Source organism: Bos grunniens, chromosome 26 (assembly GCF_055505025.1).
Source record: "Bos grunniens cultivar Pamir isolate PY7600 chromosome 26, Bosgru_T2T1.0, whole genome shotgun sequence".
In the NCBI taxonomy this organism is placed as follows: Eukaryota; Metazoa; Chordata; class Mammalia; order Artiodactyla; family Bovidae; genus Bos; species Bos grunniens.
In genome coordinates this window covers 18108327-18127333 of record NC_141190.1, presented here as the reverse complement: position 1 = coordinate 18127333, position 19007 = coordinate 18108327, and the positions used below count along the sequence as shown (strand labels likewise).

General features: G+C 45.3%; 1 protein-coding gene across 4 annotated transcripts in view; it reads left to right on the top strand.

Annotated features, from left to right (window-relative positions):
* Positions 1-19007, top strand: part of PIK3AP1 (phosphoinositide-3-kinase adaptor protein 1) — a 120337-nt gene that overhangs the window by 61836 nt on the left and 39494 nt on the right. For all 4 annotated transcript variants that reach the window (XM_086379326.1, XM_086379325.1, XM_086379328.1 and 1 more), the window contains 5 exons: positions 1617-1761; positions 3361-3503; positions 4022-4154; positions 6959-7155; positions 10025-10214. In XM_086379326.1, coding sequence (XP_086235452.1) covers positions 1617-1761; positions 3361-3503; positions 4022-4154; positions 6959-7155; positions 10025-10214 — 808 coding nt within the window. The remainder of the gene's footprint in view (positions 1-1616; positions 1762-3360; positions 3504-4021; positions 4155-6958; positions 7156-10024; positions 10215-19007) is intronic.

Sequence of the window (19007 nt, the reverse complement as noted above, 5' to 3'; positions counted from 1 at the left end):
CATTTCTGTCCTTTATTGAGCCCATCTTTGCGTGAAATGTTCCCTTGGTATCTCTAATTTTCTTGAAGAGATCTCTAGTCTTTCCCATTCTGTTGTTTTCCTCTATTTTTGCACTGATTGCTGAGGAAGGCTTTTTATCTCTCCTTGTTATTCTTTGGAACTCTGCATTCAGATGCTTATATCTTTCCTTTTCTCCTTTGCTTTTCACTTCTCTTCTTTTCACAGCTATTTGTAAGGCCTCCCCAGACAGCCATTTTCCTTTTTTGCATTTCTTTTCCATGGGGTTGGTCTTGATCCCTGTCTCCTGTACAATGTCATGAACCTCTGTCCATAGTTCATCAGGCACTCTGTCTATCAAATCTAGTCCCTTAAATCTATTTCTCACTTCCACTGTATAATCATAAGGGATTTGATTTAGGTCATACCTGAATGGTCTAGTGGTTTTCCCTACTTTCTTCAATTTCAGTCTGAATTTGGCAATAAGGAGTTCATGATCTGAGCCACAGTCAGCTTCTGGTCTTGTTTTTGCTGACTGTATAGAGCTTCTCCATCTTTGTCCATCTGAGAAGAGCATAAATTCAAAAACTCAAGAAGTCTTCTGTAAATCAGTGCCTCTTGCTCTGTAAGGCTGAGTCACCCACAGGTCTTGGTAAAATGCAGACTCCAGTGTGGTGTCTGGTGGGTCCAGGCAGGGCTTGAGATTCTGCGTTTCTAACAAGCTTCCACAGATACCAATGCTGCTGATACCTTGGCCTCACTTTGGATACCAAGGCTGATCTAGAATCAGTTCAGTTCAGTTGCTCAGTCGTGTCTGAGTCTTTGCCACCCTGTGGACTGGAGCACGCCAGGCTGCCCTGTCCATCACCAACTCCCAGAGCTTGTTCAAACGCATGTCCATCACGTTGGCAATGCCATCAAACCATCTCATCCTCTGTCATCCCCTCTCCTCCCAGCTTCAATCTTTCCCAGCATCAGGGTATTTTCCAGTAATTGTGTATGGATGTAAGAGTTGGACTATAAAGAAAGCTGAGTGCCGAAAAATTGATGCTTTTGAACTGTGGTTTTGGGGAAAATTCTTGAGCATCCCTTGGACTGCAGGGAGATCCAACCAGTTCATCCTAAAGGAAATCAGTCCTGAATATTCTTTGGAAGGACTGATGCTGAAGCTGAAACTCCAATACTTTGGCCACTTAATGTGAAGAACTGACTCATTGGAAAATGCCCTGATCTAGAATACTGCTTCTCAAACTATCTGTGGTGAAGAACTTTTTAAAAATGTTGTTCTTTCAAGTTTCCAATTATGCCATGGACCAATACTTTTATAATGTACAACAAAAAAAGAAATGCTATGAAAAAGTAAATAAACAGACATATAAAATACCAGCCCCAGGTTTTAAAATTATTATTAGGTTTGACAGACATAAGATGATCAAATTGCTATTAAGGGTTATAAATGTTCACTCTTGGGCTTTGTAATTGGTCTTTTGGGACCTGTGGCAAGCGGTCACTGCCTGGCACTGGACTGCAGACCCCACCCTGCCTGGAGCAGCTTCACTGGGGAGAGCTGGGGCTCCAAAAACCAGGGAGAAGGAACAATGACTGGTCTCCCATTCCAGGCCGAAACCACTGTCTACGTCATCGTGAGATGTAAGTTGGATGAGAAGGTGACAACAGAAGCCGAATTTTCTCGTGAGGATTCTCCCTCGATAAGGGTGGAAGCCAAGCTGGAGAATGAGTACACTGTTTCCGTGAAAGCTCCCAGTAAGTAGCCCCATTGACCTCCAGAAATTAGGCCTCATGTGAAGAGGCCCCTTTTTTCTTTACCTTATTGACAGCTGTCTTTATCAGTCACTGAGAAAAGTGACAACCAAGATTTGGATTGGTTGTCATATTCTCTTGAAAGGAAAAAGAAATTGTAGAAGCATACATGTGTGATGGGGAGGAAATGGATATAGTGCAATGTTTACAAAGTTAATGTATTAACATTTTTTAAAATTAGAGAAAAATAGGAAAAGTAGGGATAAAGTCATCTGGTACCCTACCACTAGGTCTTCTTTGCCTTTTTTCCTAATTTTTAAAAACATAGTTGTTCCAATAGTATCTATTACCTTATATTCTGGTTTTCTTTAGGTAACCTTAATTTATCCTGTCTCCATCCTTTTACCAGTGTACTATTACATGGACTTTGAAACTCTCAATTTTATAATTTTTTTTTCTATTACGAAAGTAATGTGTGCTCAATATAGAAAACCTGGAGAATACAGTAACCATAAAAGAAAGTAGGTGGAAAATTACCCATATGCCCCCAAAGGAAATCACTGGTTTCTGTGTTTCCCCACATCTGTGTACAAAACTGTCTTGCAACCAACTTTCGTTACTTGAAAATACACTGTGAATATTTTCCCGTGTTAATAAATATTCTTTTGACAAAATGATGCTTAATGGTTGCAAGGTAATCCAAGGTGTAGATGTACCGTAATTTATAAAACTAGTCCCTTGAATTGGACCTGTATCTTAAAACCATAACTTTTAAAGCTATATAATACTCAGCTGAATAGAAATATCTTTTTAATTTTCATTTCCTCATTATTGCTACTATCAAGTTTATCCGCTATCTCATCACCAACACAGGCCTTATCACTTTGAATATTTTTGCTAATTTAATATGTTTCTAAAAAGTAGTCCACTGTTTTAATTTGCCTTTCTTTGATTACTAGTGAGGTTAAATATTTTTCCATGTTCTCTACTTGTCACATTTCCTCTTTTGTGAATCGAATCTTTGTGGTTGGTGTATTTTTAATTTTTTCTTTCCCCCTCAAAACCCCTTCCTGTGGTGTAGAAGAGAGAGCACTCAGGGAGAGCACACAGTAATGACGGCAGCCCAGCAAGTGAATCAGTTCTACTGGTGCGATGGGCGGAAGTGTGGAGTCCCACCGCCAGCATTCCCCCTGCCTAGGTGACCGCTGGCCAACATCCCCCCTGCCTAGGTGACCGCTGGCCAGCATCTCCCCTGCCTCTGGTGACCACTGGCCTTTATATAAAGTGCTTTCAATTCAGCTCTTCTTCCTGTCTATTGTGACTCGGGGCCTGCAGTAGTGAGTAAAGCAGATGAAAATCTTCGAAAAGTTAAATTGCAGACCCAGTGCAGATGATCCCTCTGACACAGAGCTCTCCTGTGTGTCGGTCTGCTCACTGCTTCTTCTGCTCTGTCCCTCACTTCCCAACCCTACAGTTCACCTCCAAACCCTTTCTTCCAGTCCCCAATTCATTTCTTTACCATTTAAATAATCTAGGAACACTTTCCCCTGTACTCTTAAAAACAAAACAAAACAGTTTTATAGTATCTTTTCTTCCATCCAGACCTTTCATCTGGGAATGTTTCTCTGAAGATATATTCCGGGGACTTAGTGGTGTGTGACACCATTATCAGCTATTATACTGACATGGAGGAAATTGGGAATTTATTGTCCAATGCTGCAAATCCTGTGGAGTTCATGTGCCAGGTAAGGATGATGAAAGGACCCCAGAGTTTTCTGTGCCTGTAGTTTCTGCTCATGGTTCACAATCTGAAATCTGTTGGGGGGGAAATTGTTGTTGTTCAGTTACTCAGTTGGACTGTGGCACGCCAGACTTCCCTGTCCTTCACCATCTCCCAGAACTTGCTCAAACTCATGTCCATTGAGTCAGTGATGCCATCCAACCATCTCATCCTCTGTCATCCCCTTCTTCTCCTGACCTCAATCTTTCCCAGCATCAGGGTCTTTTCCAGTGAGTTGGCTCTTCGCATCAAGTGGCCAAAGTATTGGAGTTCCAGCTTCAGCATCAGTCCTTTCAATGAATATTCAGGGTTGATTCTCTTTAGGACTGACTGATTTGATCTCCTTGTTGTCCAAGGGACCCTCAAGAGTCTTCTCCAACACCACAGTTCGAAAGCATCAATTAAGGCAAAAAGATGTAACAGTATGAAAAGGGTGGGAGATAGCTGGATTTAAAATCTGACCATCTTCACTTTTGTATTTAGGCCTTTAAAATTGTGCCCTACAACACGGAGACCCTTGATAAACTGCTAACGGAGTCCCTGAAGAACAACATTCCTGCAAGTGGGCTGCACCTCTTTGGAATCAACCAGCTGGAAGAAGAAGACATGATGACGAGTAAGTCGCCAGTTAAAACTCAAGAAAAAGGCCACAGGTCGATTTCAGTTGGTCGGTTTCAGCATGCAGTCAGCCTGTGCTCATGCTTTCTACTGGATCCTGCTCTTCTGTTCATCCTCTGAGAAACAGTCATTCTTCTCTGGTCAGCCTGGGATTCTAAATTATAAGCCCAAATATCTCACTCCCTTACTAAATACCCTCTGTGGTTCCCACTTGTCTTCTAATGTCCAAACTGCTTAACCTTTCACAAGCCCTTCCCCAGGGGCTCCTGCAGTGTTTCTGCTCTCACCCCTCTCTGTTCTCTCCCTTGGCTTCTATGCTCTGCTCTACGGAAGGTCAGAACGTCTTTTACCTAATGAAGGTTCCACCCTGCCTCTTGCTACCTCAACCTTTGAGAGTACAGCTTCTTCCTCCCCTCCTCCTGCAGCAGCTTAGGAAGCACTTCCTCAGGTAGGTCCCACCTACATGCTGTAGGTGCAAGCTCCCCTTGCATGTCGGGTTCTTGTACTCTTCAGCTTTGTCTGTCTTTTTTGCTGGTCTGTCAGCTGGATGATGGAGAAGGCAATGGCACCCCACTCCAGTACTCTTGCCTGGAAAATCCCATGGACGGAGGAGCCTGGTAGGCTGCAGTCCATGGAGTCACGAAGAGTCAGGCATGACTGAGCGACTTCACTTTCACTTTTCACTTTCATGCATTGGAGAAGGAAATGGAAACCCACTCCAGTGTTCTTGCCTGGAGAATCCCAGGGACGGCAGAGCCTGGTGGGCTGCTGTCTATGGGGTCACACAGAGTCGGACACAACTGAAGCGACTTGGCAGCAGCAGCAGCTGGATGAACACAGGGACTGTGCCTGGTGGCTCACAGTAGGCACAAAACAGTTATTTGTTTGACGAGGGAGGAGCAGTCTTGTGGGCATGTGTGCCTTGCTGGGAGCTGGGAGAACCACTTGCATGGGGATGGTGCCCTGCATGCTGGACTGGATGCTTGTTACGGCACTTTTGTGGATGCCATTTTTCCTTCACGCCGCAGCTGCACTGCCTAGGAGGAACCCAAGTCTCTGGTTACTCACTGCCTGCATTTTATCCTTCCACAGCCTCTGAGAGCCATAAGGATGAGGTTATATTACCTTCAAGTACTTCTCCTGGGGGCATTTTCTTGTTGCCTCTCCCCATTTTCCTACTGTGAAATATTCTTGCATCACTTTCAGCGGGTGTTAATATTCCCTATTCGGGCTCAGGAGAGAATATTTTGTAGCTTGACAATCATGGGCGATCCTGGGAACATTTTCAGACCTTCATTCCAAAGATTATATCCTGGTGGATAGGATGCTGGGCTTGTCTTTTTTTTTTTTTTTTTAGATTTTTTTTTCAACATGGACCATTTTAAAAGTTTTATTGAATTTATTGCAGTGTTGATTTTGTTGTTTATGTTCTGTTTTTTTGGTTGCAAGGCATGTAGGATGTTAGCTCCCTGACCAGGGATTGAGCCCAAACCCCCTGCATTGTAAGGCAAAGTCTTAACCACTGGACCACCAGGATGTCCCTGGGTTTGTCTTATTAAAAAAATACATATATGTATTTACTTACACATACACACACACACACACACACACACACACATATAAGACGTATGTATATATACATATATTTATCTGTTTATTTATCTATCACTTTTGTGCTTTCCTCATGGCTCAGTTGGTAAAGAATCTGCCTGCAGTGCCGGACACCCCGATTCGATTCCTGGGTCAGGAAGATCCCCTGGAGAAGGGAAAGTCTACCCACTCCAGTATTCTGGCCTGGAGAATTCCATGGACTGTATAATCCATGGGGTCACAGAGAGTTGGATACGACTGAGTGACCCTCATTTTCACTTTCACTTTGGGCTTAGAAATCAACTTTTATAAAAATTAAAAAAGAGATTTGTCCCCAACTTCCCCAAACAAACATGTCTATTTCCTTGGTTGAGTTTGACTTGCTGTATCACATATTAGTAGGTGGAGGGCTCATGGGGACCAATGACTCTCAGGAGCACTTTGTTTCTCATGAATCAGAAGGTTCGTGGACATCCTGGGGTTTGTGTACGTTAATAACATCACTCAAAGCCTGTCCTTAACAAAGAGCTCACCGAAAACCACCTCATTAATCCTCCCAGATCCCTTTGAGATAGTATGGAAATATTTTCTAGATCAAAACTAAAGGTCATGGACCGTCTAAGTAACAGCCTCAGGATTACCTGGCACATGTTATGAAACTGGGCATAAGAGCTAAGAAGATGGATTTTTTTTTTCCCTCCACGCCCACACAGTTTGCGGGATCTTAGTTCCCTGACTAGAAATTGAACATGTGCCCACAGTAGTGAGAGCACCGAGTCCTAACCACTGGATTACCAGGGAAGTCCCAGGATTTCTTTTTGTTTAATCAGCATACCTAAAGCGGTTATTTTAAAGTGTTCTGAAATTTGAAGATGTTCAAAACACGATCCCTGTTGCTCTTCATGGCTGCTTTTAAAAAAAAAATCCTTAGACTATCCACATATTTTGAACTGGTGTTATTTCTCAGGATTCGCCAATCCTTTTAGAGAAAGGAGGCAGGATATTAATGATAGATTTGGTAATCAATTGACACATCATTTCCTCTGTCATCTTCAGCGGTGCCCCAGAGGAAGCCATTAGATGTTAGGTCAGTCAACCAAGAAGCAATGGTTGAGCATGGCTGGGTGCCGCATTAGGTTTCCAGTGTCATCTCCATGAGCCTGGTGCCCTGGGCTTTCTCTGATCATTTCATTTTGCTTGACAATTTTTCAGATCAAAGGGATGAAGAGCTGCCCACTTTGTTGCACTTTGCTGCCAAGTACGGCCTGAAGAACCTCACTGCCTTGTTGCTCACCTGCCCGGGAGCCATACAGGCCTACAGCGTTGCCAACAAGCACGGCCACTATCCGAACACCATCGCCGAGAAGCACGGCTTCCGGGACCTGCGGCAGTTCATCGACGAGTACGTGGTAAGGTCAAGGCGGGAGAGGCCCCGGGAATGGGAAATGCACCATGTGGTCCCCAGGGCTGCCTTTGCACCAAAGATCTGGGTGGACTTCATCTCTAGCATGTCCTCGTGTGCCTCTGCTGGCAGGGCCAGTATACACGGGCTGAAGAGATGGGCCCTGGAGTCACATGTCGTGCACGTGTGTGTTCTAAGTCACTTCACTTGTGTCCAGCTTTTTGCGACCCATGGACTGTAGCCCACCAGGTTCCTCTGTCCATGGGATTCTCCAGGCAACACTGGAGTGGGTTGCCATGCCCTCCTCCTCCAGGGGATCTTCCTCACCCAGGATTGAACGCAGGATCAAACCCGCATCTCTTAACGTCTCCTGCATCGGCAGGCAGGTTCTTTGTGTCCCCTGGGAAGCCTGGAGTCACATGGACCTGGGTCCAGTTTCCTTATCAATACTTGTTAGCCACATGACTTTGGGCAAATCATGTATCTATACTCTTTCTCTTTCAGTTTCCTAATATGCGGGAGAAAGATGATAATAGTTCTACTTTTAGGGTTGTTTTGAGGATAAAAAGAGATAATGTAGGTAAAGCACTAAGATCCACCCTTGAAAAATTTACAGAGTCATTTGTCGAGTGAATCTGCTGAGGGCAGATGCCAACTCCTCTTTCCAGCTGCCTCCCCACCCACCTCCAAGGCACTTGGCAGGATGTTCCCAGCTGCTTTGCCCACAGTCAAGCCCAGGTTAACTGTTAAGCTCGGTTCCTTTCTTAGCACTGACCACAGTAAAACTCTGCATCTGAGCCTACAGGGAGGCCAGCCGTGAGGCCCCGCCTCCTGACAACCTCTCTCACTTTCTGAGCCTCTGCCTGTCTTTAGGTTTAACTGTTTCTCTAGTTTAGGATCCACAGATCCTCCTCGATCATTGACTTGGGGGTCCTTCTTTGAGTGTAATCTCATCCTGTATCTTGGCCTTGATACATGCCCCAAAATTCCTTCCATTGTTTTGGAGGCAGATGCCCTTTGTGACTCCACCCTTTTCTGGTTTTCTTCCGTTTTCACGATTCACAGCAGCAACGCGGAAATAGCTCAGCCTCTCATATGAGGCTATGACCTCAGAAGGAACAATGAACACAATCCAGTCTTGTTTTCTACCTCCAGATAGGAGTGAGCCTGACACCTCCCCAGAAACTTACCCCTCTGCTCTGGACTTGACAATCTACAAGGCAGTGACTCACTGAGATATAGAGAGAGGCCCCCCAAATTTGGGGAGTGATTAAACATATTGAATGAATAGAACAGCATGAGTGCTTATTTGGTGTATCATTGGCATAAATGAAGCTAAAAGGTACTTACAGTCTAGAAGCATTTACTTGGCTTCACTTTGGAGTCAAAAATGTATAAAAGGCAGTGTTAGGTTTCCCTGCCAATAGTTTTTGTTAAGAGCATACTGTGTTCAGATTAATGACCACTATTTATTGCATTTATTTGATTGGCAAATGCATTGTCTCCTTGAGACCTCCCCACTATTCTTTGAAGTTGACAGTATTGTTATCTTTAGCAAAGGAGGAAAAGGGCCTCAAAAGGCAGAGTAGTTCTGCCAAGGGCCCCACATTTGTCAGGGTGGAGATAGGATGTGAACCTAGTTGATGCTAAAGCTGGGGCCCATTATCCTACTTTATGTCACAGGGACGTGGAAAGCTGCATGTCCAGTTTGCACTGAAGTTAATCTGGTTCACATGTGTCGTATCATCTTTGTTTTCAGACTATAATCCCTTCAACCAATGCATCTCCAGCTTTGCCCCACAAAGGTCATCCCTCCATGTTGTTCGTGATTCCAGAGAACCATCCCATTTCCTCTTTCCATCATATCAAAACCAAAAGCCAGGCTCTGAGTCTCCAATACTCCACAGCTGTCACCTGGTCCATTCCCTGGGGTTCATCAGAAAACCAACACAGAGTGTCAAGAGCAGATTAGTGCTCTTGGGGTAGTGATGATGAAAATGAGGATTTTTGTGGGTTGATGCTGAAATAAGGATTGTGAAACACCAGAGTTTCTTACCAGGAGAAGTTGTGCAGGGGTTTCAGAGAAGTCACCTCTCTGGCTTCATCACCACCTGGAGGCAGAATGACAGAAGGGGGCGGGTCTCTCTGACTTCAGTGCATTTCACCCAAGACCACCTCTCTTTCTGGACACAGGATTTAAAACTGAGATGGGCACTTTGAAGTGAGCTCAGGCACTTTGGAGCAGCCTAATAGAAGGAACAAGGACAGGTGAACTAAGTTCCCAAGGGACTTCTGACTATGCAACTTAGCTGCAGCCCTGTTTAGCCCATTTGACTGTCCATCTGGCTAATCAGCAAAGGTTCCACCTTTGTGGCCATGTGTTCCCATCTGAGGAACCACTAAGGTATGGTAGGAAAGTCAGAAGCCAGGATTGCAGATCCTTGAGTAAGGCACTGGATTTTTCTGAGCTTTGGTTTTCTCGTCTGTGAACGAGAAGCAGCAGTGGAAAGGATGTCAGGATAGACTACATAAGCACATCCCTAGCCTTTCCCTGACACATCAAAGGCGCTCATGAGAAGGTGGCAGATTTGTATCCTTCAGGCATTGGACATTTAACAGACGTCCCCTCTGAGTGCCTAATTGCTCCTTGGTGTTGGAGGAAGATACAAAGGTGAAAACGAAGGACATACAGCAACGACTTGGAGCCTGGCTCCTCAAGGAGCTTTCAGTCTGGTGGGAAATCGACCTGCACACCCAGTTGCAACCCTGATTCTTGTGAGCCTTTACTCGACTGTCACGAGGCCACTCGCGCCCCTGACGCTGCCCAGAGAGCCCGGCTGTGTCAGCGTGCCTGTGGGGCCCTCCCTCTCTTTCAGGAAACTGTGGACATGCTGAAGAGTCACATTAAGGAGGAGCTGATGCAAGGGGAGGAGGCTGACTCTGTGTATGAGTCCATGGCCCACCTTTCCACGGACCTGCTCATGAAGTGCTCCCTCAACCCCGGCTGTGACGAGGAGCTGTACGAGTCCATGGCGGCCTTCGTCCCAGCTGCCACCGAGGACCTCTGTAAGTCGCCCGGCTCAGTTCTGCTTCTGTCTTTCTGCTGACAAAAGCGTTTCTTCCTTCTGCTATGTGTGGGGGAAGTCCCTCACTTACCCTTACCCCAACTCCGGAGAGATGAAGATCCCATTTTACACAAAGTTAGACAGATCATCATGTACTATGACAAGCAGAATTGTTCTCCAAACTTCCTGCTTTGTTACGGGAAAGTTTAAGCAGGGGCCTGGAAGGCAGAGTTGATGAAAAGTGTTGCCTTCAGATCCCAGAAGTGAAATCAGTGGCTTTTGACTCTTATCAGTCCCAACGGTCCCTTTTTTATAGCACACATTCTGTAATGCTCCCCCATCCACTACGCTAACATGAGATTTGTATAATATAACCTATCTATTAATACACATGAAATTTTTAGAAATCAAATATTGCCCTGATTGAAATATAGAAGAGAACTAGGAGAGGAGGACATGGTGCATTAGGCAGATGCGGTCACCTACTCTCTGAGTCACTGGCACTGTCACGGCTGCAAATGCTGGCTGATATGTTCATTGTTTAGGTGACTTGACTACTGCCAGCAGTGCTGGCATCAATGCCTGGGTTTTCCTAAATAGTGAGTGGTTTCTCGCATTCTCCTCCCCGTTTTTATAGTAATGGAATTCCTGGAAAGTTTAATATATATGAAAATGATGCAAAAGTACAAGTTGCATTTTATAAATGAAGTAGTTTAGCTTCTAGGCTCAGAAAATTATGAAAAGCTTTTTACTAGATTAATGTATAATAAACTTATTTCCAAAATATCATATCTCTAGGACATGATTTTTTTTTGTAAATTGCTTAACAAATTTTACCCTTTTTTGTTTATCTTGTTTTATTCAATAGCAAAAATAGCACATACTTCCAAAAATTGGAAACAAAAATGTAGAACCAAGTTATTAAAAGTCTATGACTCCACTCCACCAACCACTATAGCACTTTCGTTTGGTAGATATATTTTGCCCATATTTTTCCTTATACCTGCTGATATTAATTTAAAAAATATATACACGTGTATATGTATAAACAGATCTGTACGAGTACACACATATGTATAAATACATATCATAAGCAGTTATTGTTTAAACTCGTGTGTGGGTCTAGCGAAATATTTTAAAGTCATTGGGGACCCAAAATAGCGCTGTCCCCCCGCACTGAAGGTGTTGTAGCCTCTTTCTGCCTTCTGCTCAATGCTAGTCGTGTATCATAGGGACAACCCAAAATACCCTCACAGATTTCCCAAATACCCTGTAGAGGGCAGTGCCAGTCCCCTGGAGAACCACTGGTCTAAATCACATTGGGTTTCAATGCACATATCAGCGCTGAAGCAGGAGGACCACACACCTGGCCCTCCAAGAGCCTTCTTTTCATGTTACCATTATTTGCTCTGAGATGCTAAGAACCCTGAAACACTGCCTACATCTTCGCTGTCCTTCCCTCTGGTCTAATTAGTAGATTCAAGAAAGACAAGACAAATACTCATCAGCACATCTATCAGCTCTTTGATGGAGGACTTTCTAGAATGAGCTGAATTGAGTATTGCCAACTTTCAGCCTGAGAAGAAGACCGTAGGGATCTGGCCCCATAGGGAGTGGAGCCTGATTTTCCCACCTATGAACAGAAAAGCAGACACAAAGAGGGTGTTTTGGAGCCGCAAATGTGGGCAGGTTGGGTGGCCAGAAGCGAACCCTGATACTGCAGGGCCTTTGACGCTGCAACCCCAACATCTGGAAGGTGTGGTCCTGTGGTTGTTAGGTGCTTCCCCGTCAGACTGGCTGCTGCTCTGGGGGTGGGGAAGAAAGAGGGAAAGAGTGGTAGAAACTCTCTCCCAGCACCTGACTGGGAGGACCGAGGTGCTGATGGAAGCTCTTCCCAAATGAGCCGTGACCCAGCAGGGAGGTGAGGAGAGAAGGCGTCATCCCCACCATCCGCATCCTCTGCCTCCCTGAATCCTCTAAGCAGCCAGACGGGGGTACTCTTAATTACCTGCACTTTACAAATGGGGAAACTGAGACACAGAGAAGTTAAGCAGCTCTCCCAAGGTTTCACAGCTAATAAGTGATACAGCCCAGGGTTGAACCCAGGTCTCTCTGTCTCTAGGACTACATTCCTTACTCTGCACCAGAAATTTTCATCTAAAACCACAAATTTGTAGTCCTGGTTTCTGTTTAGAAAAACCATCCAGCAGCTCCAGCCAGGCTTCCTCTTTCTGTGGCCCAGATGTTGGCTCATGAAACAGCCTCTGGTGCCCTCTGGCCCTTGCACACCCATCCCTCTCTCCATGGACCCAGCAAACAATTCTGGAGCATCGGTGTTTCAGCCACTTACCTCTCCCCGTTGTTGGTGAGAAAACAGGGTGCAGGGGAGACGCGGTCCTCTGCAGTCTGGAACACAGGCCCATTCACGAAAGAACATTTGGAGAACAAGAAGTACCCCTGTGGGAAGCCAGAGACCACGCATCAACATTTCTGCCCTGGGTCCCTACGGTGGAGCAGCTGGACAATGAGAGAAGCCCCCACTTTACTGGCAGTTGATTTAGTGTCGACAGAGAGCCTTAACCCCCGTTATGCCTCTGGATGTTCCAGCACACAAATCCTCCTACCACATCGGTGCAGAGCTGGCCGGAACACTAAGGGCAGCCATCCCACTCCTCCTGGTCTGCCAGGCCTCTCACAGTGGGAGCCCTGAGCCTCTCCAGCACTTTCCAAGGCAGCGGAGTGCTAGGGAGCTTGCCTGGTCTGCGGCCAGTTGGCAACTTGTAAAGTTACATGGGGCCAGGATAGGGTGGGGGGAGATTCTGGTTGCCTTGGAGCTAACAGGAGGCCACAGACAGGCAGGCTATAAAATTCGGCTGTTTGGGGAATGGGCAAAGGAAACCCAGTGCATTTTTCACTTTCCAGATCATATAAACTCTGAATTTTCTGAATCTAGATATGATTTGTGTTTCTGTCTGTGGTTTAACCTTGAGAATGACTACTGGCCCAGAAGCAGCAGTCACTGGTACCTGGGGAGGAACCATTCATTTTACTACCAGTGGCCAGCAACTCTAGGAGAGAAGGCAGGTTAGGTCATAAACAAGCAGGGCAAACCGATCAGTCTAAGACGTATGTTTCTAACAGCATCCAGCACAGTTATCACTGGGAACATCTGCCTTTCGTGCACTGCTTTTATCTCTGTGATCTCATGTGATCATCCTGGGGCTTGGCGGATAATCCTCTTCATTTTAAAGAGAAATGGCTGCCAAGGTGCCAAAACTAAGTAACTTTCTTAAGTCCCGTCGAGAAAGAACTGGGTCAGGAAGCTGGGTTTGCAGATTCCCAGGGATCCAGGCTCTCAGCTGCCCACTGGGTTGGAGGACCCTCCTGGCCTGCCCTTCCTCTTAGGTCTACACTTGCCTGCCATGGGACAGATACAGGAGAGTTATTTCTAAATTGAATAGCAGAGGGTATCAGTGTCTTGCCTTGTTACAATTCAACCCTAGAAGCTGAAAATAAATATATTAAGGAAACTAGGCTGTGTTTATTCACTAACTGACTCACTGACTCATTCACTCATCCGCTCACAGGACAACATAGTGGATACAGCTAGGCCAGCTCATACCATTGCTCCAGAGTTCATCTAACTATGTTGGGACAAATCTGCCCCTTGCTTTTTTTTTTAATTTTTATTTTTTAACACCAAAAACATTTTGTATTGGGGTATAGCCAATTAACAATGTTGTGATAATTTCAAGTGAACAGTGAAGGGACTCAGCCATACATGTATCTATTCTCCCCCAGCCCCTTCTCCCATCCAGGGTGGCACATATCATTGAGCAGAGTTCCATGTGCCATACAATAGGTTTTGTTGGTTCAGTTCAGCTCAGTTCAGTTGCTCAGTCATGTCCGACTCTTTGCGACCCCATGAACTGAAGCACTCCAGGCCTCCCTGTCCATCACCAACTCCCGGAGTTCACCCAAACTCATGTCCATCGAGTCGGTGATGCTATCCAGCCATCTCATCCTCCGTCATCCCCTTCTCCCCCTGCCCCCAACCCCTCCCAGCATCAGAGTCTTTTCCAGTGAGTCAACTCTTCGCATGAGGTAGCCAAAGTATTGGAGTTTCAGCTTTAGCATTTCTAAAGAAATGCTAAGAAATGTTTCCAAAAAACACCCAGATCTGATCTCCTTTAGAATGGACTGGTTGGATCTCCTTGCAGTCCAAGGGACTCTCAAGAGTCTTCTCCAACACCACAGTTCAAAAGCATCAATTCTTCGGTGCTCAGCTTTCTTCACAGTCCAACTCTCACATCCATACATGACACAGGAAAAACCATAGCCTTGACCAGATGGACCTTTGTTGGCAAAGTAATGTCTCTGCTTTTGAATATGCTATCTAGGTTGGTCATAACTTTCCTTCCAAGGAGTAAGTGTCTTTTAATTTCATGTCTGCAATCACCATCTGCAGTGATTTTGGAGCCCCCAAAAATAAAGTCTGACACTGTTTCCCCTGTTTCCCCATCTATTTCCCATGAAGTGATGGGACCAGATGCCATGATCTTCGTTTTCTGACTGTTGAGCTTTAAACCAACTTTTTCACTCTCCTCTTTCACTTGCATCAAGAGGCTTTTTAGTTCCTCTTCACTTTCTGCCATAAGGGTGGTGTCATCTGCATATCTGCGGTTATTGATATTTCACCCAGCAATCTTGATTCCAGTTTGTGCTTATCTTCCAGCCCAGTGTTTCTCATGATGTACTCAGCATATAAGTTAAATAAGCAGGGTGACAATATACAGCCTTGACGTACTCCTTTTCCTGTTTGGAACCAGTCTGTTGTTCCATGTCCAGTTCTAACTGTTGCTTCCTGACCTGCATATAGGTTTATCCATTTTAAATCTGCCCCTTTCTGACTTAAGTTTTGGAAAGGGGATAGTAATAAGGTCCCCAAAGGAAATCCAACCAACTACTAAGTAGGAGGGTTGTCAGAGAGGCTCCCAGTGTTGAATTAAAGGGGCTGGGGAGCAGTGTTGAGTTCTGATCCTGAGATTTTGGGGCCCTTCCCCTGAACTTGTGCGTGTGCGTGCATGTACACACACACACACACACACATACACAAACGCTCCTCATCATCGCTGTCTTTAGTTTAGATATGCTGCCACCAAGTGGTAGCTGCGTGTGTTTGTTATTATCAGACTTTCAACTTTGCTCCCAGTTCTCTTGAAAAGTTTGTGTTCAAGAGCCCCACAGATTTAAACCATCATGTTCCACACCACACTATATAATAAGTAAATGTTTTTAGGGTAAGCTTATGGAAACACTAAACGAAAATTATGGCCCATCTCTCTCTGGGTGACTTCACTATCTGTTGATCTTTTACTCATTTACTTCTTTTGCTTCTGTCTTTGCCTTCAGAGAATGGTACAGTGGTCCTGTCGGTCCTTTGACTTAGGTAATACATTTAGGTCACTTTGTTGAGGCTCTGGGTGCTAAGGCCTCAGGAGCCTCTCTGGGTCCAGCTGTTTCCCAGGTAATCCACTTGTGGAGTTAGCGCTGCTTGAATATCTCAGAGGATTGTCTTCCTCCATCAGGAGAAAGGAAGAAAAGGAGAAACATGCGGTGTCTTGCTACTGGGAACTAAACCCACACGTGTCACTCTAATCCATCCCAGAGGGCTGCTGCGCTTCTGGGACTCCTGCTTTGAGCCTTCCTCTTGCGCCCCTGCTCCCTCCACCTGGTTCTGTGGATCAAGTTTGCCTTCAGTGGAGAGAGCCAACTCAGCCCAAGCTAACGGCCCAAGCTAACTAACGTGCTGACTTCTCTTAGCAACCTCCTTGGTGACTGGCGTCTTTGGAACAGATAATCTCCAGTAGTGTTTTCTTTACCTGAGCTCTCTGGTTACAGTCCCTCTCTGCCAGCTGGGTCCCCTCTGAGATGGGGCATAGCTGGGCCCAGTGAAGGTCCTCACAGCCCTGATATGTAAGATCTGAGCCCCACGAAGGACCATTTGTAAGCAGTCCATTAAGTTACTGAAACATGCCGCCTTCCCCATCTGCGCGCTTTTCTCTCAAGATCTTCCTTCCTGCAGCGGCATGAGTTCTTACCCGCAGGGAACTCACTCTGAGGCAGGGCTGGCCCTTCTTGTCTTGTGTGGGGCTGAAACTGACCTAGTGAAGCCAAGGGAGCCTCAAGACACTTCTGACTTCCGTAGCTTTTCCCTCCTTTAGATGTACAAGAACTGTGTTGCAAATATAGGCACTTAGTGAAAGAGCACTGGACTGAATGTTTTCAAGTTAATTAAGTTAAACTCCTCACCACCAGCAGCGACCTTGCCCACCTCTGCAGCTGCACAGCTGTGGGCAGGCCTTCCTCAGGGCACTGCCCACAAGTCAGTTTGCAACTGGACATGTACCTGCTTCTCTGGTACCTGCTCCTACTAACGTTAGCAAATATCATCCACAGGCCCTACACCACAGACATTTGATTATTTCTTGACTTTGAGGGTTGCCAGAAAATAAGAAGTCATCCTAGATGTTGTGGTGTGAAATTACTTGTCGACATTACAACGCAAGGACTTCACTTCTCCAACAAGTGGTAGTGAGACATCTGTGAGATGCCCCCAAAGGTGGGACATCTGTGGCTGCTCCCGGCTGCCCATTTTTTTGGCTGTGTCTCCATCCATCCGCCCGTGCTGGTTCTGCTGCCTGCATTGCCCTTCTCTTTTCTCAGCTTGGAAAATGCCCAGATCCCTTCCCAAAGCCCAAAGACCTCCATAGCCATGTATTTGTTTGCTTCTTCCTCATTAGTCTGTTCACTTTCACATTCATTCAACAACATTTATCAGTCTACTCAAGTGTTTAAGTCACCACACCAGGTAACAAGGAGTCAGCAAATAAGCCAGCATGGTCCCTGCCTTCTAACACTTCCCTTCTAGTGGGAGAGCTGGATATTAAACAAAGAGACTGCCTGCTGCTGCCTCTGCTGCTGCTGCTAAGTCGCTTCAGTCGTGTCCGACTCTGTGCGACCCCATAGACGGCGGCCCACCAGGCTTCCCCATCCCTGGGATTCTCCAGGCAAGAACACTGCCTAACTGAATATGTAACTACAAACTGTGACAGTGCCGCAGAGGAAAACGACATGATGCCCTCGAGAGGGTAGCTAGTAGAGAATGGATCTTAGCAAGTCCTAGTACCCACTGCACCCCACCAGGAAACTGACCTGTGAACTCCTTGCTGCAAGGCAGAGGGTATGTGTGCTCACCAGGAGCACCGCATTGAGGCCTTGCTTGTCTGCTAAGAAATTTACAGAACTTGACATGCTGCTTCGCCTAACCCTTTCATGTTAGCCTCTTTGTCATTGCAAATCACCTCTCAGTCTCTCTAATTTCAGACTACCGTTCTCCTCTCTCTGTCCGTGTGTCTCTGTCTCTCCCCTCCACAACTCCGTCTTCCTGTCTGTCTCACTGTCTCTCTCCTTCTTCTTCTCCCCTCCTCTGACTCCCACGTCTGCATGTGTGTGACTATCTCTTTCTCTCTGTCCCTGTTTCTGCCTCTGTCACTGTCTCTCACCTTCCCCTCACTTCTCCATGAGGGTATAGGAAGGTTGGACTTTCCTGTTGACATGGTCAATCATAGCCATCCTTCTACCTGTGAGCAAATAGAACCAATCAGGTTTCAAGTTTGTTTGTTTGTTTTCAACTGTTTCACCATACAGGTCCTTGCTCTAAGCCTCTTTTCTATTCAAAATAGCACTTGCTGGGAAAAAAAAAAAAAAAAAAGCCTTTGGCCAGGTTTCAGGGTTTGAGAGCCTTTCCAGAAGAACAGTCACTCAGTATCTGATATTTTACTGGATTATATACTCAGATTAGGTTTTCTATTAAATTAGTAACACATAATCTGAATGGAGTTTCCACTGCAGCTAAGTGATCTAGATTTATGTCCCAGGAAGAGTATCACATGAGCGTCTTTGAAAATTCATTATTTCTCTTGACTCGTTCCTTAATTAAGTGCCTTCCTGCCTTCACTCATCTGTTCCAGCTTCTTTCTGCCCAGGAATGGTTTCTCTGGGATCAACTCCTGTAAAAAACTATAGTGTAAGTCTGCAACTGGCTTTCCCAGAAGGAGACTGTGGCCCCAGAATCTCCTTATTATTGTTTTGGGTTATATTTTTTTCCCCAATGAAATGAAAGAACTCTGCATTTTTTCCTTAGATCAGCAGGTTTCAGCACATTTCAGTTTATTTTTAACTGACCAGTGGTGAAGGTTAAATGCTTAGAATCTGAAGTACAAGCCCTGAGCATCCAGGGATGCAGGATCTGTTGCTGTTGCTGTCCTTTTCAAAATGTCCTTTGTCTGGAAACTGACTCCATTCCCCTCTAGAATTTCTATGTATTTCAGTTACTCATGTGTTACTGTATGCTTGGGTTGTATGCACACATGGGTTGTGCAATTTAGAGTCTGAGGGTTTGAACTGTCATTAACTTGAAACAACCAGGAGCTTTTTCTTTTCTTTGTTCTTATGAAGGTAGTATCTGCTACTGCTTGGACTTACTGCCGAATACAGCTATGGCAAATAGTGTTTTAAAAATTAATTTCCGTGTCAGTTAGCTGGTGTTGAGATCCTGGGAAGCTGTTTTGAGAAGGATCCTGAGGCCACAAAGAAGGTGGTGATTGAATAAAGATATTTACCTTGAATATGGAGTAGTGGTGTGGAGGCCAGTGTGTATCTGCTGTTCCTTGTCTAATTTAAAGACTGTTTTGTTGTTGTTTATTCGCTAAATCATGTCTGACTCTTTTGT